At 39.2% G+C, this 17,236-nt stretch overlaps 2 protein-coding genes across 2 annotated transcripts; both read right to left on the bottom strand.

The window, feature by feature from the left end:
• Positions 1-4,174: 4,174 nt before the first annotated feature.
• On the bottom strand, positions 4,175-7,233 carry LOC105918918 (leucine-rich repeat, immunoglobulin-like domain and transmembrane domain-containing protein 2). Its single transcript, XM_021311318.2, has 3 exons — positions 7,049-7,233; positions 6,047-6,828; positions 4,175-5,555 (listed from the first exon to the last, which is right to left on the bottom strand). Exons 1-3 carry the CDS (start codon positions 7,207-7,209, stop codon positions 4,768-4,770), a joined length of 1,731 nt encoding a protein of 576 aa, XP_021166993.2. The 5' UTR covers positions 7,210-7,233; the 3' UTR covers positions 4,175-4,767.
• A 1,317-nt stretch (positions 7,234-8,550) lies between these two features.
• On the bottom strand, positions 8,551-11,849 carry lrit1b (leucine-rich repeat, immunoglobulin-like and transmembrane domains 1b). Its single transcript, XM_012854116.3, has 4 exons — positions 11,570-11,849; positions 10,781-11,241; positions 10,318-10,623; positions 8,551-10,202 (listed from the first exon to the last, which is right to left on the bottom strand). The coding sequence occupies exons 1-4, from the start codon at positions 11,689-11,691 to the stop codon at positions 9,133-9,135; spliced, it is 1,959 nt and encodes a 652-aa protein (XP_012709570.2). The 5' UTR covers positions 11,692-11,849; the 3' UTR covers positions 8,551-9,132.
• Between the last annotated feature and the right edge of the window lie 5,387 nt (positions 11,850-17,236).

Below are 17,236 nucleotides of genomic sequence, written 5' to 3'. Positions count from 1 at the left end.
TGTGGTTAGACTATTTCCTGGTGGTATTAAGCTATGTTGAATTATATTAAAGCTCATAAATCCTTGAGTCCCATCATTTCATCACAAATCAAACAAAAGGCTGAATCCTGCCTTTCCAAAGAGCTATCTTTAATCCACTTTGGGAGAAGTTTAAGGATTTAAATGCAAATGTGTTTGAGTTCAGGGTTTATTTAAAATCAATGGAACAATTAGTCAACATTTTAAGTTAAATTGAAAGTATAGAGTTTAAGACAAATTATAATTGGGTAACTGGCTGCCTGACAAGAAGAATTTGGGGAAACATTAGAAACTTGGAGGAAATAATATTTAACTCAGTAACATCCAGTAGGAAATACCCACAGTAATAACAGCTTTAAAATAATAAATCAAATTAGGATGATGAAAAATGAAAGTTTATGAATTGGTGAAAAAAAATTGATAAAATCATGGATTAAAAGATTTAAGAGAATTTGTGTATGATCGAAGCCTATTTGATAACCTGAAGAATATTGAGGCTTATGTGAGTTCACTTTAAAGAAATGTAATAATAGTCCCGACATTTAAAGGAAAAGAAAAATGGGTACAATCATCACCATATCAGTTTTGATCACATCTGATCTTGCATCTAAGAAGGTTCTGCCACGGTGCCACCTTACATTTAAGGCCTTAGGCACCTTCGGGTGGATCTTCCCCTCCAGCTTCTCCTATGGGTCTTTTTCTTGTCCAGTGTTGAGCATCTGTCCATTAAATGCTTAGCATTATTTTGGCTGTTAAAATTAAGAATTGGTCAAAGGGGGACTGACTATTGGAACATTTGTACTGTGTGGATTGGATGCATGCATTTAGTTAGACTCTTAAGACACACAAGGATTCACATGTCGTAAAACAGATAACGTCTCCACCTCCTCCTTCTTGGGTGTGTCTAAGTTTAGAAAAAAGACCTGTGGCCAGAATTCAGGGCTCTTCTTCCTCCCGTGTTGTTTTGAGCCTCAGCGTTGAAACTTGTAATCATTTCTCGGCCGTATTTAAATAAATTGAGCGTATGATTACACCAGCATGACTGACTCAAACACTGTCAGCAGTGTTTTGACCTCAACTGGCGAAGACTTTTGGTGAATGATCTAAATGGTTGCATGCCTTATGGTTGATACAGGGCTCTTAAAAAACTATGTTACTGATACAATTAACAAAAAGGGGGAAAAAAATCAATTGAATCTTAAGCCAGGTTTCTTTGTCCTATCTGACCATCCAGCAAGACTTGTTTTTGCTGCTTCAAAGCTCTTCAGCTCGTGTTTTGTCTTCTCTGTTTGTCTGTAAGTTATGTTGCTGTCTTTAAGTCTTACTGAGGCTGTCCTTTTTACTGCCCTGAAACAAATGGTATGTTGTCTTTTAGGCGGGAATATTCAGCATACAGTCCTTTCTCTGAAACAGCTTGGTCTGGTTGTTGCCCTATACACAAACATTTAACTTTTACAACTAATTACTAATTTCATTTGTTACGATTCCACATGTGTCTGGTCATGAAACCAATGTAGCAATTAAAAGTGAATTAAAACTTTTGTACAACACAATGGGTGAAACAATCATTTAAGACGATGCAATGAAGTGGATAAGGGTATTTCTAAATACAAATTTGATTTAAAAAAGACAGAATTTTGCTTAAGGTAAAATAAATCTAAATTTGAGACCCTGAAAAAAAGCGGTGGTAAATTACAGCTTGTTAGAGAAAGAAATAATTAAAAAGAAATCATGATGTATATGTGGGCATTTGAATGTTACACATTTTTGTAGTAATGTCTTTGCAAGCCGTCTTCTGCTGATGCATTATCAGTTGTTGGGGAGGAAAAAGCTATGTTAAACAGTAACACTAAACATTGGATTATAACCATCATGTTCAAATCAGTTTCAGACCTGTAGAACTGAATTTCTTTCAAGATAATTAAAATATCATTTTTACGTTTATATAGTATGTGCAGAACATCTCTTTGATAAGATCTCAAAGATCATACAAGGCTTATGGCCAAAGAAACCAGACCCACGGGGTTTTATTTCTATACGTTGTGATTTATGGTGAAACAAAAGTTAAATTTAATATTTGTGACAATTTGTTGATAATTCCAGGCTTTGTATTTAGAAAAGACCGACGAGAAATAATGAATAAAATTTGCCTTTTACATTCAGAGTTTCTGTGTATCACCTTTGGTTTGCATAAACATATAATAACCATTTTGACCATAGCTTTGAAAATTTGTTCTCATCTGTAACTGGAGTGAGAATATCATTATTTTCTTCTATAAAATCTCCTTCAACATATCTGTCCATTTTCCAAGATCAGGTGGTTTAAGCAGCAGCTGGTGCCTGGCCACAGCCTTTATCCCAGCAGTTATTAAATTTCTGCACAAGTAGGTGTTGTTGGATTGCATTTCCGTCTTAATCATACTTTAAGAATTTATGCAGGATCTTTATATAAAAATAGACCAACATACCACAGCATCCAATGCAGACAAGAATATTATTCACAACTGAACCATGGTCAGGCAAACATTGGGGGGATTTTAAGACTGTCTGCATCAGTCAGCTCTAAAAGTGCTGCACCGTCCGCTGCGCTCCTTGGATGCAATCGTCATGAGAGACAGACTCAGAGTAGCTTAAGAGCTACGTTGCATTAGACAGCCAATAATTAACTGGATTATGCTTACTTTTTCTGCAAAACTTTAGACTGAGATAGACCTTCCTAAGTTCCAAAAATGTGAACCATCTGGTTCTTCAGTCACAACAATTATACGACTGAGGCTGTTTTCATATTCCCATTTAAAATGAGTTTTCTTTTCACTAAGACATGTTTAACAGCATCAATAACAGCCATTTAGAGGACATTTTGAAAGCACCTGGAGAAAAGCCATTTTTCTTGCTGTATATGTGTGAATTGTAGTATACACATATACATCCCAACTCTGGGATGTATATGTGTGTACTACAATTGTGACTCACTTATTTGTCTTTTTTTTTTTCCTTGAAGTTATTTTTAATATAACAGTTTAATAATATTATGCAGTTTCCAATATTTTAAAACCAGACCCTTTGTGGCTGCAGATTCCTGTTCTAGTGATAGATTTGATTTTTAGTTTGAGACTTAAAAGCATGTAAGAGAAAGTAAAATAATTTCATCCTTTATATGCCAGTGCTTTTTTTTGTTTATTAATTCCTATTTTACTTTTTTTTTTTTATCCCTACTGTGAACAATGATTTAGCTTCATATTGTTCAGGGATAGTAAAGCACCTGGAATTTTTTTATCTTTTTAAGATAAGAAGTTGTTGTTTTTGATGGCTAATTAATATAACTTATTCGAAACTCGCAGGTTGTGTTCAAATTTGCCAGATGCTCGCTCAACCCACTGTAAACTCTAATATTACACAGGACCTAATGGATTTTACCAGTTATTTAATGCCAGATACACCAAAGCGTACTTAGCATTTGTTTGCTTTATTTGCTTTAAATTATACGTATTAGCTATTGTTTTTCTGGCTTTCAATGAGGATTCAACCAACAACGTTAGGTAATACATTCGAAGGCATTTCCAAATGTTGCCAGATACTACTTAGTTTGGATTAAAACTAGAATTGGTCCTGATTTAAAAATTGACATTACATAAGATATTGAATACATTTTATTATTTTCTTTTGGAGAGAACAATGTACTGTGAAATTTACCAACAGCTTTTTTATTTATTTTTTTTACTTTAAATTAACTTACAAATGAGAGAATGTATTCTTTTTAAAGGTCTACTTCTTAGTTAGGACACAGGGATTTAGTGCTAAAGACAGAGTTTAAGGGGTAATCGATCACATAATCAGACAAAATAAACTTGAATCAGAGCAGTAAAGTCAGAATTGAGTGAGGAATCATGCTGAAAGTGGAGGAGAACAAAATGAGTGGAAACAACAGACCTTCAGAAATTACCCCTTTTCATCACATAGGAGTAAAGAGAGAATGTGAGAGCAATGCGTTTCCTTATTATGTTTAACGTATTAATATGCATTTGAGCAAGCAATTTGCAGTGCACAACCATTAAATGGAAATATCCATATGTCCTGCTGACTAGGATTCAGCTGGAAAATCACTGCAATCTGCTTAATAGTGTATGTATAAATTCATGAAACCACCGCTTATGCAACAAATCCTCTGAATGATCATGTTGAACAATCTGAGTATGCATTTGTCTTTTCTTTAATCCAGATCAAAAATGCTGCACACCACTTACATCACATTTAGGAAGTCTGCAAAAAGAAACAATAAAATCTGTGTTTTATTCATAACAAAATAGAATACAGTACCCATAAAGTTAGACACAGTCAATAATAATAGAGTTGATCCACATACTGTACCTGTGATAAAGGAATACATAAAGTATTTATTATAACTTACTCTGCATTATATAAAAATAGGAAAAAAAATACTCATAAATACTTCTTTTCATACATGTGTATATAAATAAAGGGTACTAGGAAAATTCCCGTACAGCAGGGAAGAAAGGCAAGTTCAGTTGACAACTTTAGATTTGCTTTCACATTTGAAAAGGGAAATTTTAAGAGATCTGAACCTTTCAAGTTTTCTGCAATCATTACACAAAATCATTAAATTCTAAATTACTTGTGTGGTAAAATAATTTAGTCTTGATACAAAGACTAAGGTTGAGAGAAGGCACAAACTGGAGTGAAAGATGGACATTTTTCACATAAAGATGTAGTAGTTTTCCCTCTTTGATTCTAGTACAGGTAAGCAGCACTTCCACCTTTGCACCTGTCCTCAGATTTCCGCCTCTTTGTTGGTTTTTCCTCAGAGTCCTTACACAGGGCTTCGTCGCTGGCCGCCTGCAAGCTGTCAAAGGTGTTCTGCCGTTCTGATCCCTCTGCATTCTCGCCACGCCTCCTGTGCTTCTTCCACAGATCCACACAGCGGTCCACGCAGCTGAACCGGGCCTCCGTGGTGCATGCGTACATGCCTGCCGGCACGGCCAGGATCATGGCGCACACGATGACAATGATGTGAATCAGTCTCTCCCTCTGCTCCAGCTCAGTAATGTCACTGCCTGTCACAAAGACTATGCACTGGCCCTCTCTGGGTGGGTGGTTCTTGAGGCTGACACACACCTCGTATTTGGTTGCAGGAAGTAGGTCGCTGACCGAGTAGCTGTTTATACCAGGGCCAATGAAGATCATCTCTTTCTTGGGTGAATCGTACTTACCAAAGTGGATGGTGAACCATGTCTCTGCGGGGTTGTCCATCATAGCATGCCACTCCAAGGTGATGCCGTAAATGGTCTGCTTGGCAATGCGAATGTCGATGTGGGGACTGTCGTCAGATGACAACATGGGTACAGGTGGAGGAAGAGGGGCCGCGGAGTTGGGGGAATCTATGTTGAGTGCGATGCCGACCGAGGAGTTACCAATGAAGTTGTTGGCCATGCAAGTGTAGAGTCCGCGGTCTGCTAGGTGCACAGATGGGATCAACAGCCGGGACGTGATGGTTTCCTCGTCTATCTGAGTCGTGGTAGCTTCAAGGATACAAAAAAACAACAGCGAAGATTGCTAGATTAGAATTAGCTAAATTCCTATCCAGATATAGAATGTTTTCACACCACATCTCTTTGGTTTGCTATGAATGGAATAGAGTTTGTTTTCTCCTATAGTCTGCTTCCTTTATCATGGAAAACTAAAGTGGAAAGAGTAACCCCAAATTTGCATCGTTTTGGATTGATTTCTTCTGCATAGTTTTTCCTTACTGGTCAATCAATGCATGTTGAAGACAATACTGCTCCCCATTAACAGCGGTTGAAACTTTATGTCATTGTCCAACTGGTTTGATCTGCTTTCAAAAGAGCAGTGTGAAAGTAGACCAAACCAGAAAAAAGTGTTTTTGCTGGTGTAAAGGTGTCCTATGTCTGGATTAGGGAACAGTACTTATGAATTTCAACACATATATCATTAATGGAGTACACAAATCTTTTCATTTTGTAATAATTGAAACTCAAAACTCAAAACTTACAAGCAAATCCTCTAATAATCTTCAGAGGATACGTCCACTGCACGCTTGGAAGTGGCCTGGCCTTGACGAGGCACGTTAGAGACGCATTTGCTCCCAGAGATGAAGTGATGTTAGACTCAGCGACAGAGGTCACCGGCTTCATACAGGTTTTCAGTTGGATCTCATGGAAATACTTGTCCGCTTTGGAGGCCGGGCCTGAGCACTTCAAGTAGGAGTTCATGAGGATGATAGGAGGGCGGACCTCGCGGATGAATTCAACGAAACCTTTAAGGCGGCAGTCACATGTCCAGGGATTGTCGTGTAGCGCCAAAACCACGTTGGACACCAGGCCTTCTTTCTCCCATGCTTTCTCTGCTTTTTGGTAAAGAGGCCAATTCGTGAACACTTCCTTTGATATGATGCTAAGCTTATTGAAGGATAAATCTAAGTAGGTCAGTGCTGGCAAGTGTCTCAGCGCGTGCTCAGGCAACACATCTAGCCGATTGTTCTTCAGGTCCAAAATTTTAAGTCTGGGTGTGCTCTGAAATGCGGTCCACGGTACCAAGGTCAGCTTGTTGCCTTGCAGCCTTAGCTCAGTGAGGTTGCCGAGCCCCTCCAGGCTTTTGATGTTCATTAGGGTGATCTCGTTAAAATTTAGCCAGAGGAACTCTAAGGCATGGACTTGAGAGAAGGAACCTTGGGGTACCTCAGTCAGGTGGCAGTTTTCAATTCGGATTTTCGTAAAATCATTGGGGATGTTCTCTGGGATGTGTCCCATTTGGGTTTCCATACAGAGTAGGGACCTAGAATGATATACACGGCACAGCATTTACAAGAAAATCTCTTAAAAGTCATGAAGTAGATGCAGCATCTTCTCAGGTTAGTCAATATTTTCAGTTTTTGAGATATTTGCCTTCAATTAAACATGTTGTGGAAAATTCCACAAGATTTATTTTCAAAACTAGGCCACGACTATGATCTAAGCAGCTATTAGAGGTTTCTACAGTTTCAGCGATGGCCTACCTTCCCAAGTTATCATTAGTGCAGGAGCAACCCAGCGGACAAGTAGAGAATCCAGGGGCGATGATATTAAACACCAAGAAGACACCAAACACGCCACAAAACACGTCCATGTTCCTGGATGAGCATGTGAAGCAGGCCGGCAAGAGCAAGACACAAGACATGCCTATCGGCTGCGTGGAAGAAAGCCTATTACCTTAATCTCCATTGACGCAATGCTTAAGACACCAAGTGACATGTGAGACGAGCGAAAGGTATATTTATAGCAGTGGTCTACTTTGTCTCCAAAAAAGATTGTCTGGCTTGCTGAAATCCCACAAAGGTTCTACATGTGCCCCCTCACTCATAGCTATGCCACATTTTATTTTCATCACATTCTGATTTTTCTTTCAGGTGCTGCCTAAAAAAAAATCCTTCCCATCAGTCTAATTTAATTTATTTGTTACCGACCAAAGCAACAGCTCTGACATGATAAATAGGAGGCCCATCTGTACTAAGTGGGCCAGAGCCGGTCAGGCTTAACAGCACTCAGAGGGAGGGCTGCGGTGAGACAGAGACAGATGTCTGGAAAGGACTGTAATCTGACCTCAATAATCTGAACACTGGCTGCCTTTCAGGTTGCTCGAGTCATCTTTTGAAAGAAGTGGGAAAGGTAGATAAAATAATAGCAATATAGGTTTTATAACTCGCCCTCAATTGCTGAGCTTTTTAAATCAAGTAGATTAATCTGATGATGAGTAATAGAGATAATCTCTTAATTTCTAAACACCTTAACATTCAGTAATTCAACTTAATTTAATGATTTTAAGACATAATAGGTTGGGTTCCAAGATCTTCAATTGGTATTTATTTTATCTGGTTGGACTCCTAATATATATATTTTATGTTTCATCCTGCTGGCTTTTCTGGAATGGCTCTACTTAACTGTACAAAGCACAACAAACACTATGCATCAATTTTTAAACTACAATTTAGAATTTGACCTATTGGGAAGATTAAATTAATGGTTACCTGGCAATATTCACCAAGTTTAAAACAAGGTCATGAACATTTTAAAAAAAATTTTTTTTTTTCTTTGGAGCACTCCCAGAAAATGCCTTGTTTGGGGTGGGGAGGTCAAGAGTCCAAAACCAGAACCGTTTGTTTTGTGGACAACAAATACATAACTCAGAGAGAAGATTTATATTGAAAGATATATAGAGTGTTTTAGTCTACAGGATCCTCATCGACCTTCAAATTGGTAATCGTATGAAAGAAACTTTTACACATTTCTTTTCAAATTATGTATCTATTAATCCATCTTTTTGGAAAAGGTCTTCACAAAACACCCTTTATTTGAATGCTGTTCCCATCTTCAAAATATCTTCATGTTGCTCTACATCAGCTGCTGTTAAACTACCCGTCTAATAGAAACTATTCAAATTAGCGTTTTTATTAACTCTCTGCTGAACAACACAGGCAATGTCTTTTTTTTAAGATGTCAAAGAAAAGGCTTATGTGCATTGTTCGATATAAAAATATTTATTTTCAGTTTTTATATGCATGTAGTTGAGATGACAAGTGTTTACATGTTATAAAATCCACTGTAGTTTGGGTTTCTGAGCCAACAGCCAATCTGGCACATTATCTTTCTGACATAAAAAAAACAACTAAAAAGACTGTTGGTTCCCTAAACTTTTCCTTGTATGTTTTCAGATTTTAATACAAAGCAGACGTTACATTCACGAAGAAAAATGATAACTGAGTGGGTTTATGAGAGTTGAGGGTATCAACACAATTTGTTGGGGGGGGGGAGGGGTGGAAACCATTTAATGTGTGCATAATATATATAAAAAGTTTTTTTTTTTTTTTTTTATAAATACACAATGTTAAAACTGCTTCTTTTTTATTTTCCCTTCCTGCTTTCAGTCAAAGAACTTATTGATTCTGTTCCTGTAAAGGCTGTAAAATAATCTCATTTGTCCATTAACGATAGAGGCAACTCTTTTAAAAAAGGTTTTTGAGTGTCTGAGCAGTCCAGTCCCTTTTTCCATAAACATCACTCAAAAACAAAGTGCATCCTCATGAGACCAAGAGTCTTCTCTGGTCTAACAAAAATACTCATTAGGTGGCCCTTCAGTCCTCGCTATAGCCTCCGAATCAACACTGGACCTCGCCGACAGCAACCTGTTGGATTCATCGGGGTTTAGCCTGGTCAGGTATTCGCCCTCCATCCCTTTAGCCTTGCCTCCGGGACCGATCGTCTCAAACGTCACATAGGAGTCCTGCATGTCCTTTGTCTGCCGCCCCAGCATCTTTTGGCAACGTTTCTTTATCGCCCCGCAGCACACAATCAGAGTCAGGGGGACCGCGATCACGCACGCCACGGTTATCACCACCACATTAATGAGCTTCTGAGTGCCGCTGGCGCTGGCCGCCTCGTCCGTGGAGAAGATTACGCACTGTTCCTTCTTCGGAATCAAGCCTTTGACGCAAATGCAAGCTATGTACTTTGTCTTTGGTACAAGGCCTTCTATGGTGATGCGGTTCTTTCCAGCTCCCACGTTAATACGACGCATGTCCCTCTCGCCAAAAACAGCGTACAGGACGCTGAATTCGGTGGTGTTTGTGGCGGTGGGGGCACGCCAGTTCAATGAGACGGTGTGATCTGTGTCCCCAATCACCTTCACCGAGCGCACCACCCTCTTTTCAGGAGCTTGCTGTAGGGAGGACGCATTTGCCACCAAGTTACCCAGACCTTCTTGACCCGCCTCCCCGGACTTCTCAGGGAAAGACTCTTTGACTTGTCCTTGAGGGATCCCATCGGAAATGCTGTAGCTTTCGACTTCATACCGCCCAGTCACTCCTTTGCCATTAAGAGGTTCAATGATGGGTTGGGCTGCAGTACTGGTCGGCGGCGGGACGTATCTAGCGATGAGTTTTTCCTGGTATGCCGCTCTCCCCATGCCGCCAGGCTTCTTCCTGCTGCCTCTCTTGGAAATGCCGCCGACTGGTTCGTCCGACCGAATGGAATCAGTGATCACCAAGGAGATAATGGCGTCCGCCGTGCCCACAAAGTTGGTGGCTTTGCACACGTACTTCCCCGAATCCTTGTAGGAGACTGCAGGCACACTCAGAATTGACCAAATGATGCCTTCCTTGGAAATCTCTTGCTGAACTGAAAAAAAAATCCAACAAATACATACAAGGAGTTAAACAGGCTGACCCATAAGGAAAGGAGTTGAATCTCTATGATATTCAGTCATAGACAAAAGTAAGAGGTCTGAACTAACCTGTGCCATTCATTTTCTTGCCATCAGCGCGACTCCAGGACAGGTCCGGAATGGGGACGCCGACGGTGCCACAGCGCAGCAGGACGTTGTTGCCCAGAGAGCTCCGAACGCGAGCCACGGCCGTGTGCACCCTGGGGACCTGGCACCTCTGCAGCTCCGCTTCAATAAAGAAAACCCCAGACAGGCTCTCCGGATCGGCGCACCTCAGCCTGGTGTCGATGAGGGCCACGGTCGACGAGGGGGACTTCTGAAACTGGACCAGGTCGTACAGTCGGCAGTCACACAGCCATGGGTTATCGTGAAGACCTGCAGAAGCAACCGTGAACAAATGCCGTAAGCTCAGGCATCACTGAGGCCGGAATTACCTAAAACACCTCGACAGATGGCGGAGAATACCTATAGTTAGACTAATCCCTGACTCAAAGAGGGTAGCTCTAAAAAGAAAACTTTCCAGTATCCTCACCCAGAATTAGTTTGGAGGACTCCGCGTCTTGGGAAGGCTTCACGCTCAGCCACATTGTGAGAGCTTCCGCCGGAAGTGTCGTGAGGCTGTTGCTGGATAAATCCAGATAGGTGATGTTTTTAATGTACATGGTGGCCGAGGCCGGGATGGAGGAGATCCTGTTGTTGTGTAAGTCTAGGAGCCTCAGGATTGGCATGTCGATCAGGGATTCCCAGGGGAAGGAAGTGAGGGAGTTTCCATCCAGCCGGAGCTCATCCAGGTTGTAGAGGCCCCGGAAACTGTCTGCATTCAGCGAGTTCAGGGAATTGAATGACATCCAGAGGAACTCCAGACTGTTGAGGTAGTGAAAGTTGCTGCTGGCGATGCGAGTGATTGCTGTCTTCTCTATACGTAGCTTTGATGTGTCAGAGGGGAAATTTGGGGGAATCACAGTGATTTCTGGATCATTACACAGCACACTCCTGTAAAAAAACAAAAAAAACAAGTAAAACTGATTATTTTCAATCTGAAAATAAACGTAGGAATAATTGTCGATTTGCGGAGCTTATAGATGGAGATTTGCAGAGAAACCAGATATCTTTTAAGCTTCTATTTTAATTAAAAAAACAATCATTCTGAGGCAAAAGGTGGTAACCTATTGTTCGGTTGCAAGCAAAGGAGATTAAAGAGCAGCCCGGGGTAATCGTTTATTACACAGCATGACTGGACAGTAGAAAGCAGCAGTAAAAGTAGTTTGCATGCAATACAAATTCAGCTGCTCCCAATGAGAACTAAAGTTAAATGACTTACCGAGCCTTTGATCCATCACTCAACTTGTGAAAAAAGCAGCTGCATTGTGAGGGACATGAAGTGCTCAGAAGAGGAAGTAAAGCCAAAGCCAAGGCAAAAGCAGCAGCAAAGTGCCGGCTCATGTTTCCCCCTATGCGCAAGCAACTAAAACTCTACGGCACTAAACTACAAATAATTGAAGAACGTCAGTGAGATCTAAGGGAACGTCAGGTGCATGGTGGTGGCTCTCAGGCTCGCTGCTCCAACTGCTCTGCCTGCTCTGAATCCACAGATAAAAAAAAGGGATAGGCAGGGATTAGAGGAGGACTTGGGTTATTTTCATTCACACGATTAGGCTATTCTTTGCTGGACGCTGATAGGCTGCACGCTTTTCACTTTCAGAACTGCTTTCCAGACGATGTATTCACTGCTTAAATGTGATGAGCTATTATCAAATAATGACCAGATGTAGCAGTTTTGAGGATTTTTACCATACGTTTTTATGCGGCCTTGAAAAAAAAAAAACATTAATAGTGTTGTCAGTATTAATATTGTTGAGCTCTTACTTGTAAAAGAAAATGACATTAAAATAATAGAAAATGATACCACGGTTTTTGAGCCCTTTAGTTTTAACATTTAGCAAATAAATAAATGACCACTAGATGGCAGTTGAGAGTAAAGAGAGGTGAAAAGTTATATTGGTTATCTTATTTACGTATCAGAACTCAGGTCTGATAAAGAAATCATGTGGGTGAAATGTATCCTTATCCACTTATAATGCATTTATGACCATTTTAAACTACTAAAAGAGGGCAAAATTTGAAGTAACTATAATAACGGATTCACTTTAAAGTGAGTATTGGCCTCACCTTTCCTCATAGTTATCACATTTATACACACACTAATAAACATGAAGAAACACATGTTTAAAAGGAACAAATTAGATATTTTAAACGTATTTACATTATTGGAAATATATTTTTATAAACTGCATCTCATTTCTTGATATAAAATTAATACCAAGAAGAAAAAAACATCTAATTTATATAGGTCAAAATGATATATACTGCCTCAATATACTCTTCATGCAACTACAATAATATTTGGATGCCTCTTAGCAATTTGTATTTTGAAAAGATGCTTTTTGTGGCCATCAAAATGCTTCTGGTATCATCTTAGCTGGATTTGTGCTCATTAACGTTGGTAGAATTGTTTTTTTCAAATAAAAATTTCAAATTGAATTTTTTCAAATTAGTTTCCTGGCATGTTACAGCTTGCTAGTTTGCATTTAAGCAAATATTACCAAGCATGGATGAATCATTCCTTGGTGTTTATGTGATAATTTTAACTATCTGTGGCCAAATAACAATCTGCCAAACATTCTAACTAAATTCAAAATTGTGCATCTAATTCTTGTTTTTAGGTTGTTTGTTATCATTCAAACGGGACAGAGATAACGAGGTATAAAGTTGATAATGCATTCATAGTAATGATGGGTGCAGGTATTCTTCCCACAGGATGTACATATATATGTATTTTTATGCAGTTTGTAAAAGTGTGTCTGCTTGTGACATAGTTTCTGAATGACCCGTGTGTTGTCAAAGTCCCTGAGGTTATTTATTTTTTTATTTTTTTGCAGGTCCGGAGGTTTAATAACAGGGCTACCATGGCAGGATTTTAAATCCTATAATCCAGTCACCATCTCTTATTATGACGTCTTCGTTCCTTCTTTTCTTTAAACAGGGGCTGTCCTAGAGAGGTCAACCTCCATCTTTACACCTGTTCCCACCGAACCACCACATCACCCCTGAGACCTTTGAAGGTGTCGGCTTCAACGTCAGAGCTAAAGACGAGTAACAAGTATTTGAAGTCAGAATTGCTCCACTACTGGGGGATAAAATTAAACATTGAATGAATGACATTTAACATATAGTTCAATTTACAAAATTTCTGTTTCTGTATAAACTGAAGTGACAAGATGATAAGATGTTCTCAAAAACCTGATAAAGTCACACAGAGAGAGAGAGTGAAAGAGTGAAACAAAGCAACAGTAACAGAAACAGTAGACATATGTGATGAATACAAATACGGAGGAAGGGAACTTAAACCAAGGGGCACAGCAAACCTTCTGGGCCCCATGTGGAAACCATATTGTCGTGGAAACCCATAGTCATTTGGTAAATATTCCTCACAGATAATTTTCCTTTTATTTAAGGCAAAGATATGAAACATAATCCATCAGAGCAAAGGGTTTTAATGCAAAGACACTATATGTTTCATATTTTTAAGGCATAAAAAAATAAAGTTTACTTCCTCTTCAGAGTTGTGCATTGCATTATGTTCGTCTATCACATAAAATCCCAATAAAATACATTGAAGTTTGTGGTTGTAATGTGTCAAAACGTAAAGTTCAATGAATGGGAATACTTTTGCAAAGCACCGTTAAACAGAACTACTTTCATTTCAGCGACTTAGCTCTGGGCTTCAGCACAGCTACAAACAGTGCAACCTTTGTTGCATTGCAAAACGAAAAGATTATCTTGGAGTTATTAACTATTTGCCAATGGACCGACTGCAACAAAGGTCCAAATACATCACAGGCAGGTATGCGGGTCAAATGGGGCAATGGGTTTTGTTCTAAGTTTACCTTTTTGTAGTAACATGATGAAAAGTAAAGAAAAGTTAGAAAATTAAACTAGATAATCTTTCTTTATGGACCACCTGGCACTTTCAATAAGGACTGCATTATTTCAGGTGTCAAAACAATCAGTAGGGCATTAAACTTCGACTGATTTTGTAAACTTTTGATCAAAATGTTTCAACTCGGCTCATTCATAGAATAGCAAAGAATATCATTTTGTCCCATAGTAGGGAAATTCAGGTGTACCAGCTGTAAAGGGAAACGCATATCGAAGCATGCAGATACACAACAGAGTAAAAAGAATAGAAACAAAAACATAAGAATAAGAGATTATGCAGTAAAGGCACATTTGCAACATAACAAAAAATACCTTATAGTTATTAACGATTTAAAGCAGCATACTCAACCCAGAAGCCAACTACATTGATTCTCTGTAAGTCTCGCTGAGACCAGGGTCACTTTCATCACTCTCAGCTGCGGTAGCTTAACAGATTGTGTTATTGGATCTTACAAGTTGTGAAATTTTTCACAGAGTTGCTTTATGCTCCGGCATGACCTCACACAGCCCCCACAGCTTTAGGTAAACTCGCCGGTTCTCTTGTTTGGATTAGAGATAGCGAAGATAATTTTCTGAATTGGACACTCCAAAGGAGAGCTCAGCATTATCTGTTGTCTCTAGAGTCAGGGCAGCAGATGCCGACACAGGCTTCGATGCTTAGGCTCTCTTCCGGCAGATGTAAGAAAGTCTGGGCCCACAGTTGAGGGCAGTTTAAAAAAAAAGGGGTTGATAAACCCATTGGGACACATTGTTACAGCATGGTTAATGAGTTTGTAGTAATCTGGACACAGATTAGTAGACCCATCAGACTCAGGCCAAATGTTACATTTTAAAAGGTTGAAGCTGCGTCGAGGGAGTGTTACAATCGTCTGCTGTCCTATTTTTTAAGGATTGGTTTGGTCAACAGATAATTATTTAACATGCCGTCGTAATGCCTTCAGTGACATTTTACATGAAAAGTACACAGGTTCCATATTAGGCACAGGATAATTTGCACAGTGCCTTGCTACTCACATCCCTGAAACTTTTATTTTATTCCATTTTATCACAGAGCCACATCTCCAAGTGTTAGAATTATATATGATAGATAATCACAAAATAGCAAAGGATAATGAGTGGTTTGCATTGGGGTTTGTTTTACTGATGAAAATCTAAAAATGTGCATGCTGCATTTGCGTTCAGCTACCTTGAACCCTAAATGAGGTAAAGCCAGGTTAAGTTAGAAAAACAATGTCCAAAGCTTGAGGAACTTCCCAGAACACAGTTAAATCCGCCTTATGAAAACGGAAAGACTCTGGCACAGGCGTAAACCCACATAGACATGGTGGTCTACCCAAACCTGCAGGCTCGGAAAGAAGAGTACAGTTCATAGATGCAGCCACAAGGCCCAGAGTAACTCTAGAGGGCGATGCAGGGTGGGAGAACCTGTTGACAGCACAAACATTAACAAACCTGGCCTTCTTGGGAGAGAAGGGAAAAGACGGCAACAATAAGTCCTGTTTCCATTTTGCCACAAATATGTTGAAAATCTATGAGCTGTGTGGGCAGGAAAATGTTGAGTTACAACACGGCGCATAACCCTGAAAGCACCGTCTCTAGGATGTCTTTCTTCTAGGAGGAAAGGAGAGCTGATCAGAGTTGATGGGAAGAGGAATGAAGCTAAACACAGGGTAATGCTGGGAGAAAAAGCTGTTATAGGCTAGAAAAAACTGCGACTGAGGGTGCTGGGTTAAATTCCAGCAAGACAAGAATGATTTATTTTTGGACATTAACTATGCTGTTAAAAATATATTGGCCTAGCCAAACTACATAATGTCTGTACAAAGACTTGAAAACTGATTTTCACAATAAATCTAAGCCAACTGGAGCCATTGTGACCAGAATAACGAGGAAATATTTCTGTCTGTAGATGTGCAAAGCTAGTGGATATGTCTCCTAGTTGCTAATATCTACAAGAAAATTAAACACCTACCACATTTCAGATTTTTAGTTTGGCATTTTTTAAACCATCAGTTGGTTTCCCTTCACTTCACAACAACAACACACAGTTCTTTGTTGAGCTCTAACATAAAATCCAGGTAAAACATATGGATGTACAAATGTGAGACATTTTTGAAAGCCACTTTGCAGTTTTAAATTTAATCTGCAGGTTTGCCAATTCATAAACAAACTTACAACCACAAGCACAACCTCAGCTTCATTAACATGTCGGAGCCTTTGCGTTTTCTCTACATGAGATGCTGTTTGGCTCCTTTCGTGCTCATGATAAGGAACCAGAAGCACCTCTTAAGCAGCTCCTGTTCCAATTAACACCTTCAGATGCTGCCAACTAAACAGGAAGTTGCAATGAGGCAAACTCGAGAAACTGCTTTTCATTTTTGAAGATTTAAAAAAAAAAAAAAAAATTTAGATTAGGTTCTTTATTTCGAACAGACGAAAAAGAAAAATTATATAAACATATAGAACACATATTCCCATATGTATAACAACAGAAACTCTGGCTGTCGCAAAAAAATGAAATAAAATATATCAAATCAATTAAAATTCAATCAAGCTGCAAAAATATGATCCTTTCAGCATCTTTTCAGAAAAAGCTTTCGAACAACACTATCTAAAATTCAAAACTAAAAGCAGACTATCTTAAAAGGATAATCTTATATACCCTTTCTTCTGTATGTTGTCTTGAGAGCCTTTTTAAACAAATAAACAAAATGACAATGAAACATGCAAAAGCTAAATGTAACAACGAGCAAAAAATATGGCTTTCCCCCAGCATTTCTGGACCATATTCATTTATTTGTTTTTATTTGCCATTGGTTAAACTGTTTGCGTGAAGTATTGGGAAAAGGATTAGCCTTTATTTTTTTACTATTCCCCTAAAACCAGTTGGACCACAGGAACAGTGTGTGTCCATATGGCTGTTTAAGGACAACATTTCCCAGGTTCCCATTTTCCCCTTATCGCAAACACGCACAGAGACTCACACAAC

Source organism: Fundulus heteroclitus, chromosome 10 (assembly GCF_011125445.2).
Source record: "Fundulus heteroclitus isolate FHET01 chromosome 10, MU-UCD_Fhet_4.1, whole genome shotgun sequence".
Classification (NCBI taxonomy): Eukaryota; Metazoa; Chordata; class Actinopteri; order Cyprinodontiformes; family Fundulidae; genus Fundulus; species Fundulus heteroclitus.
This window is presented reverse-complemented; position numbering and strand designations above follow the sequence as displayed.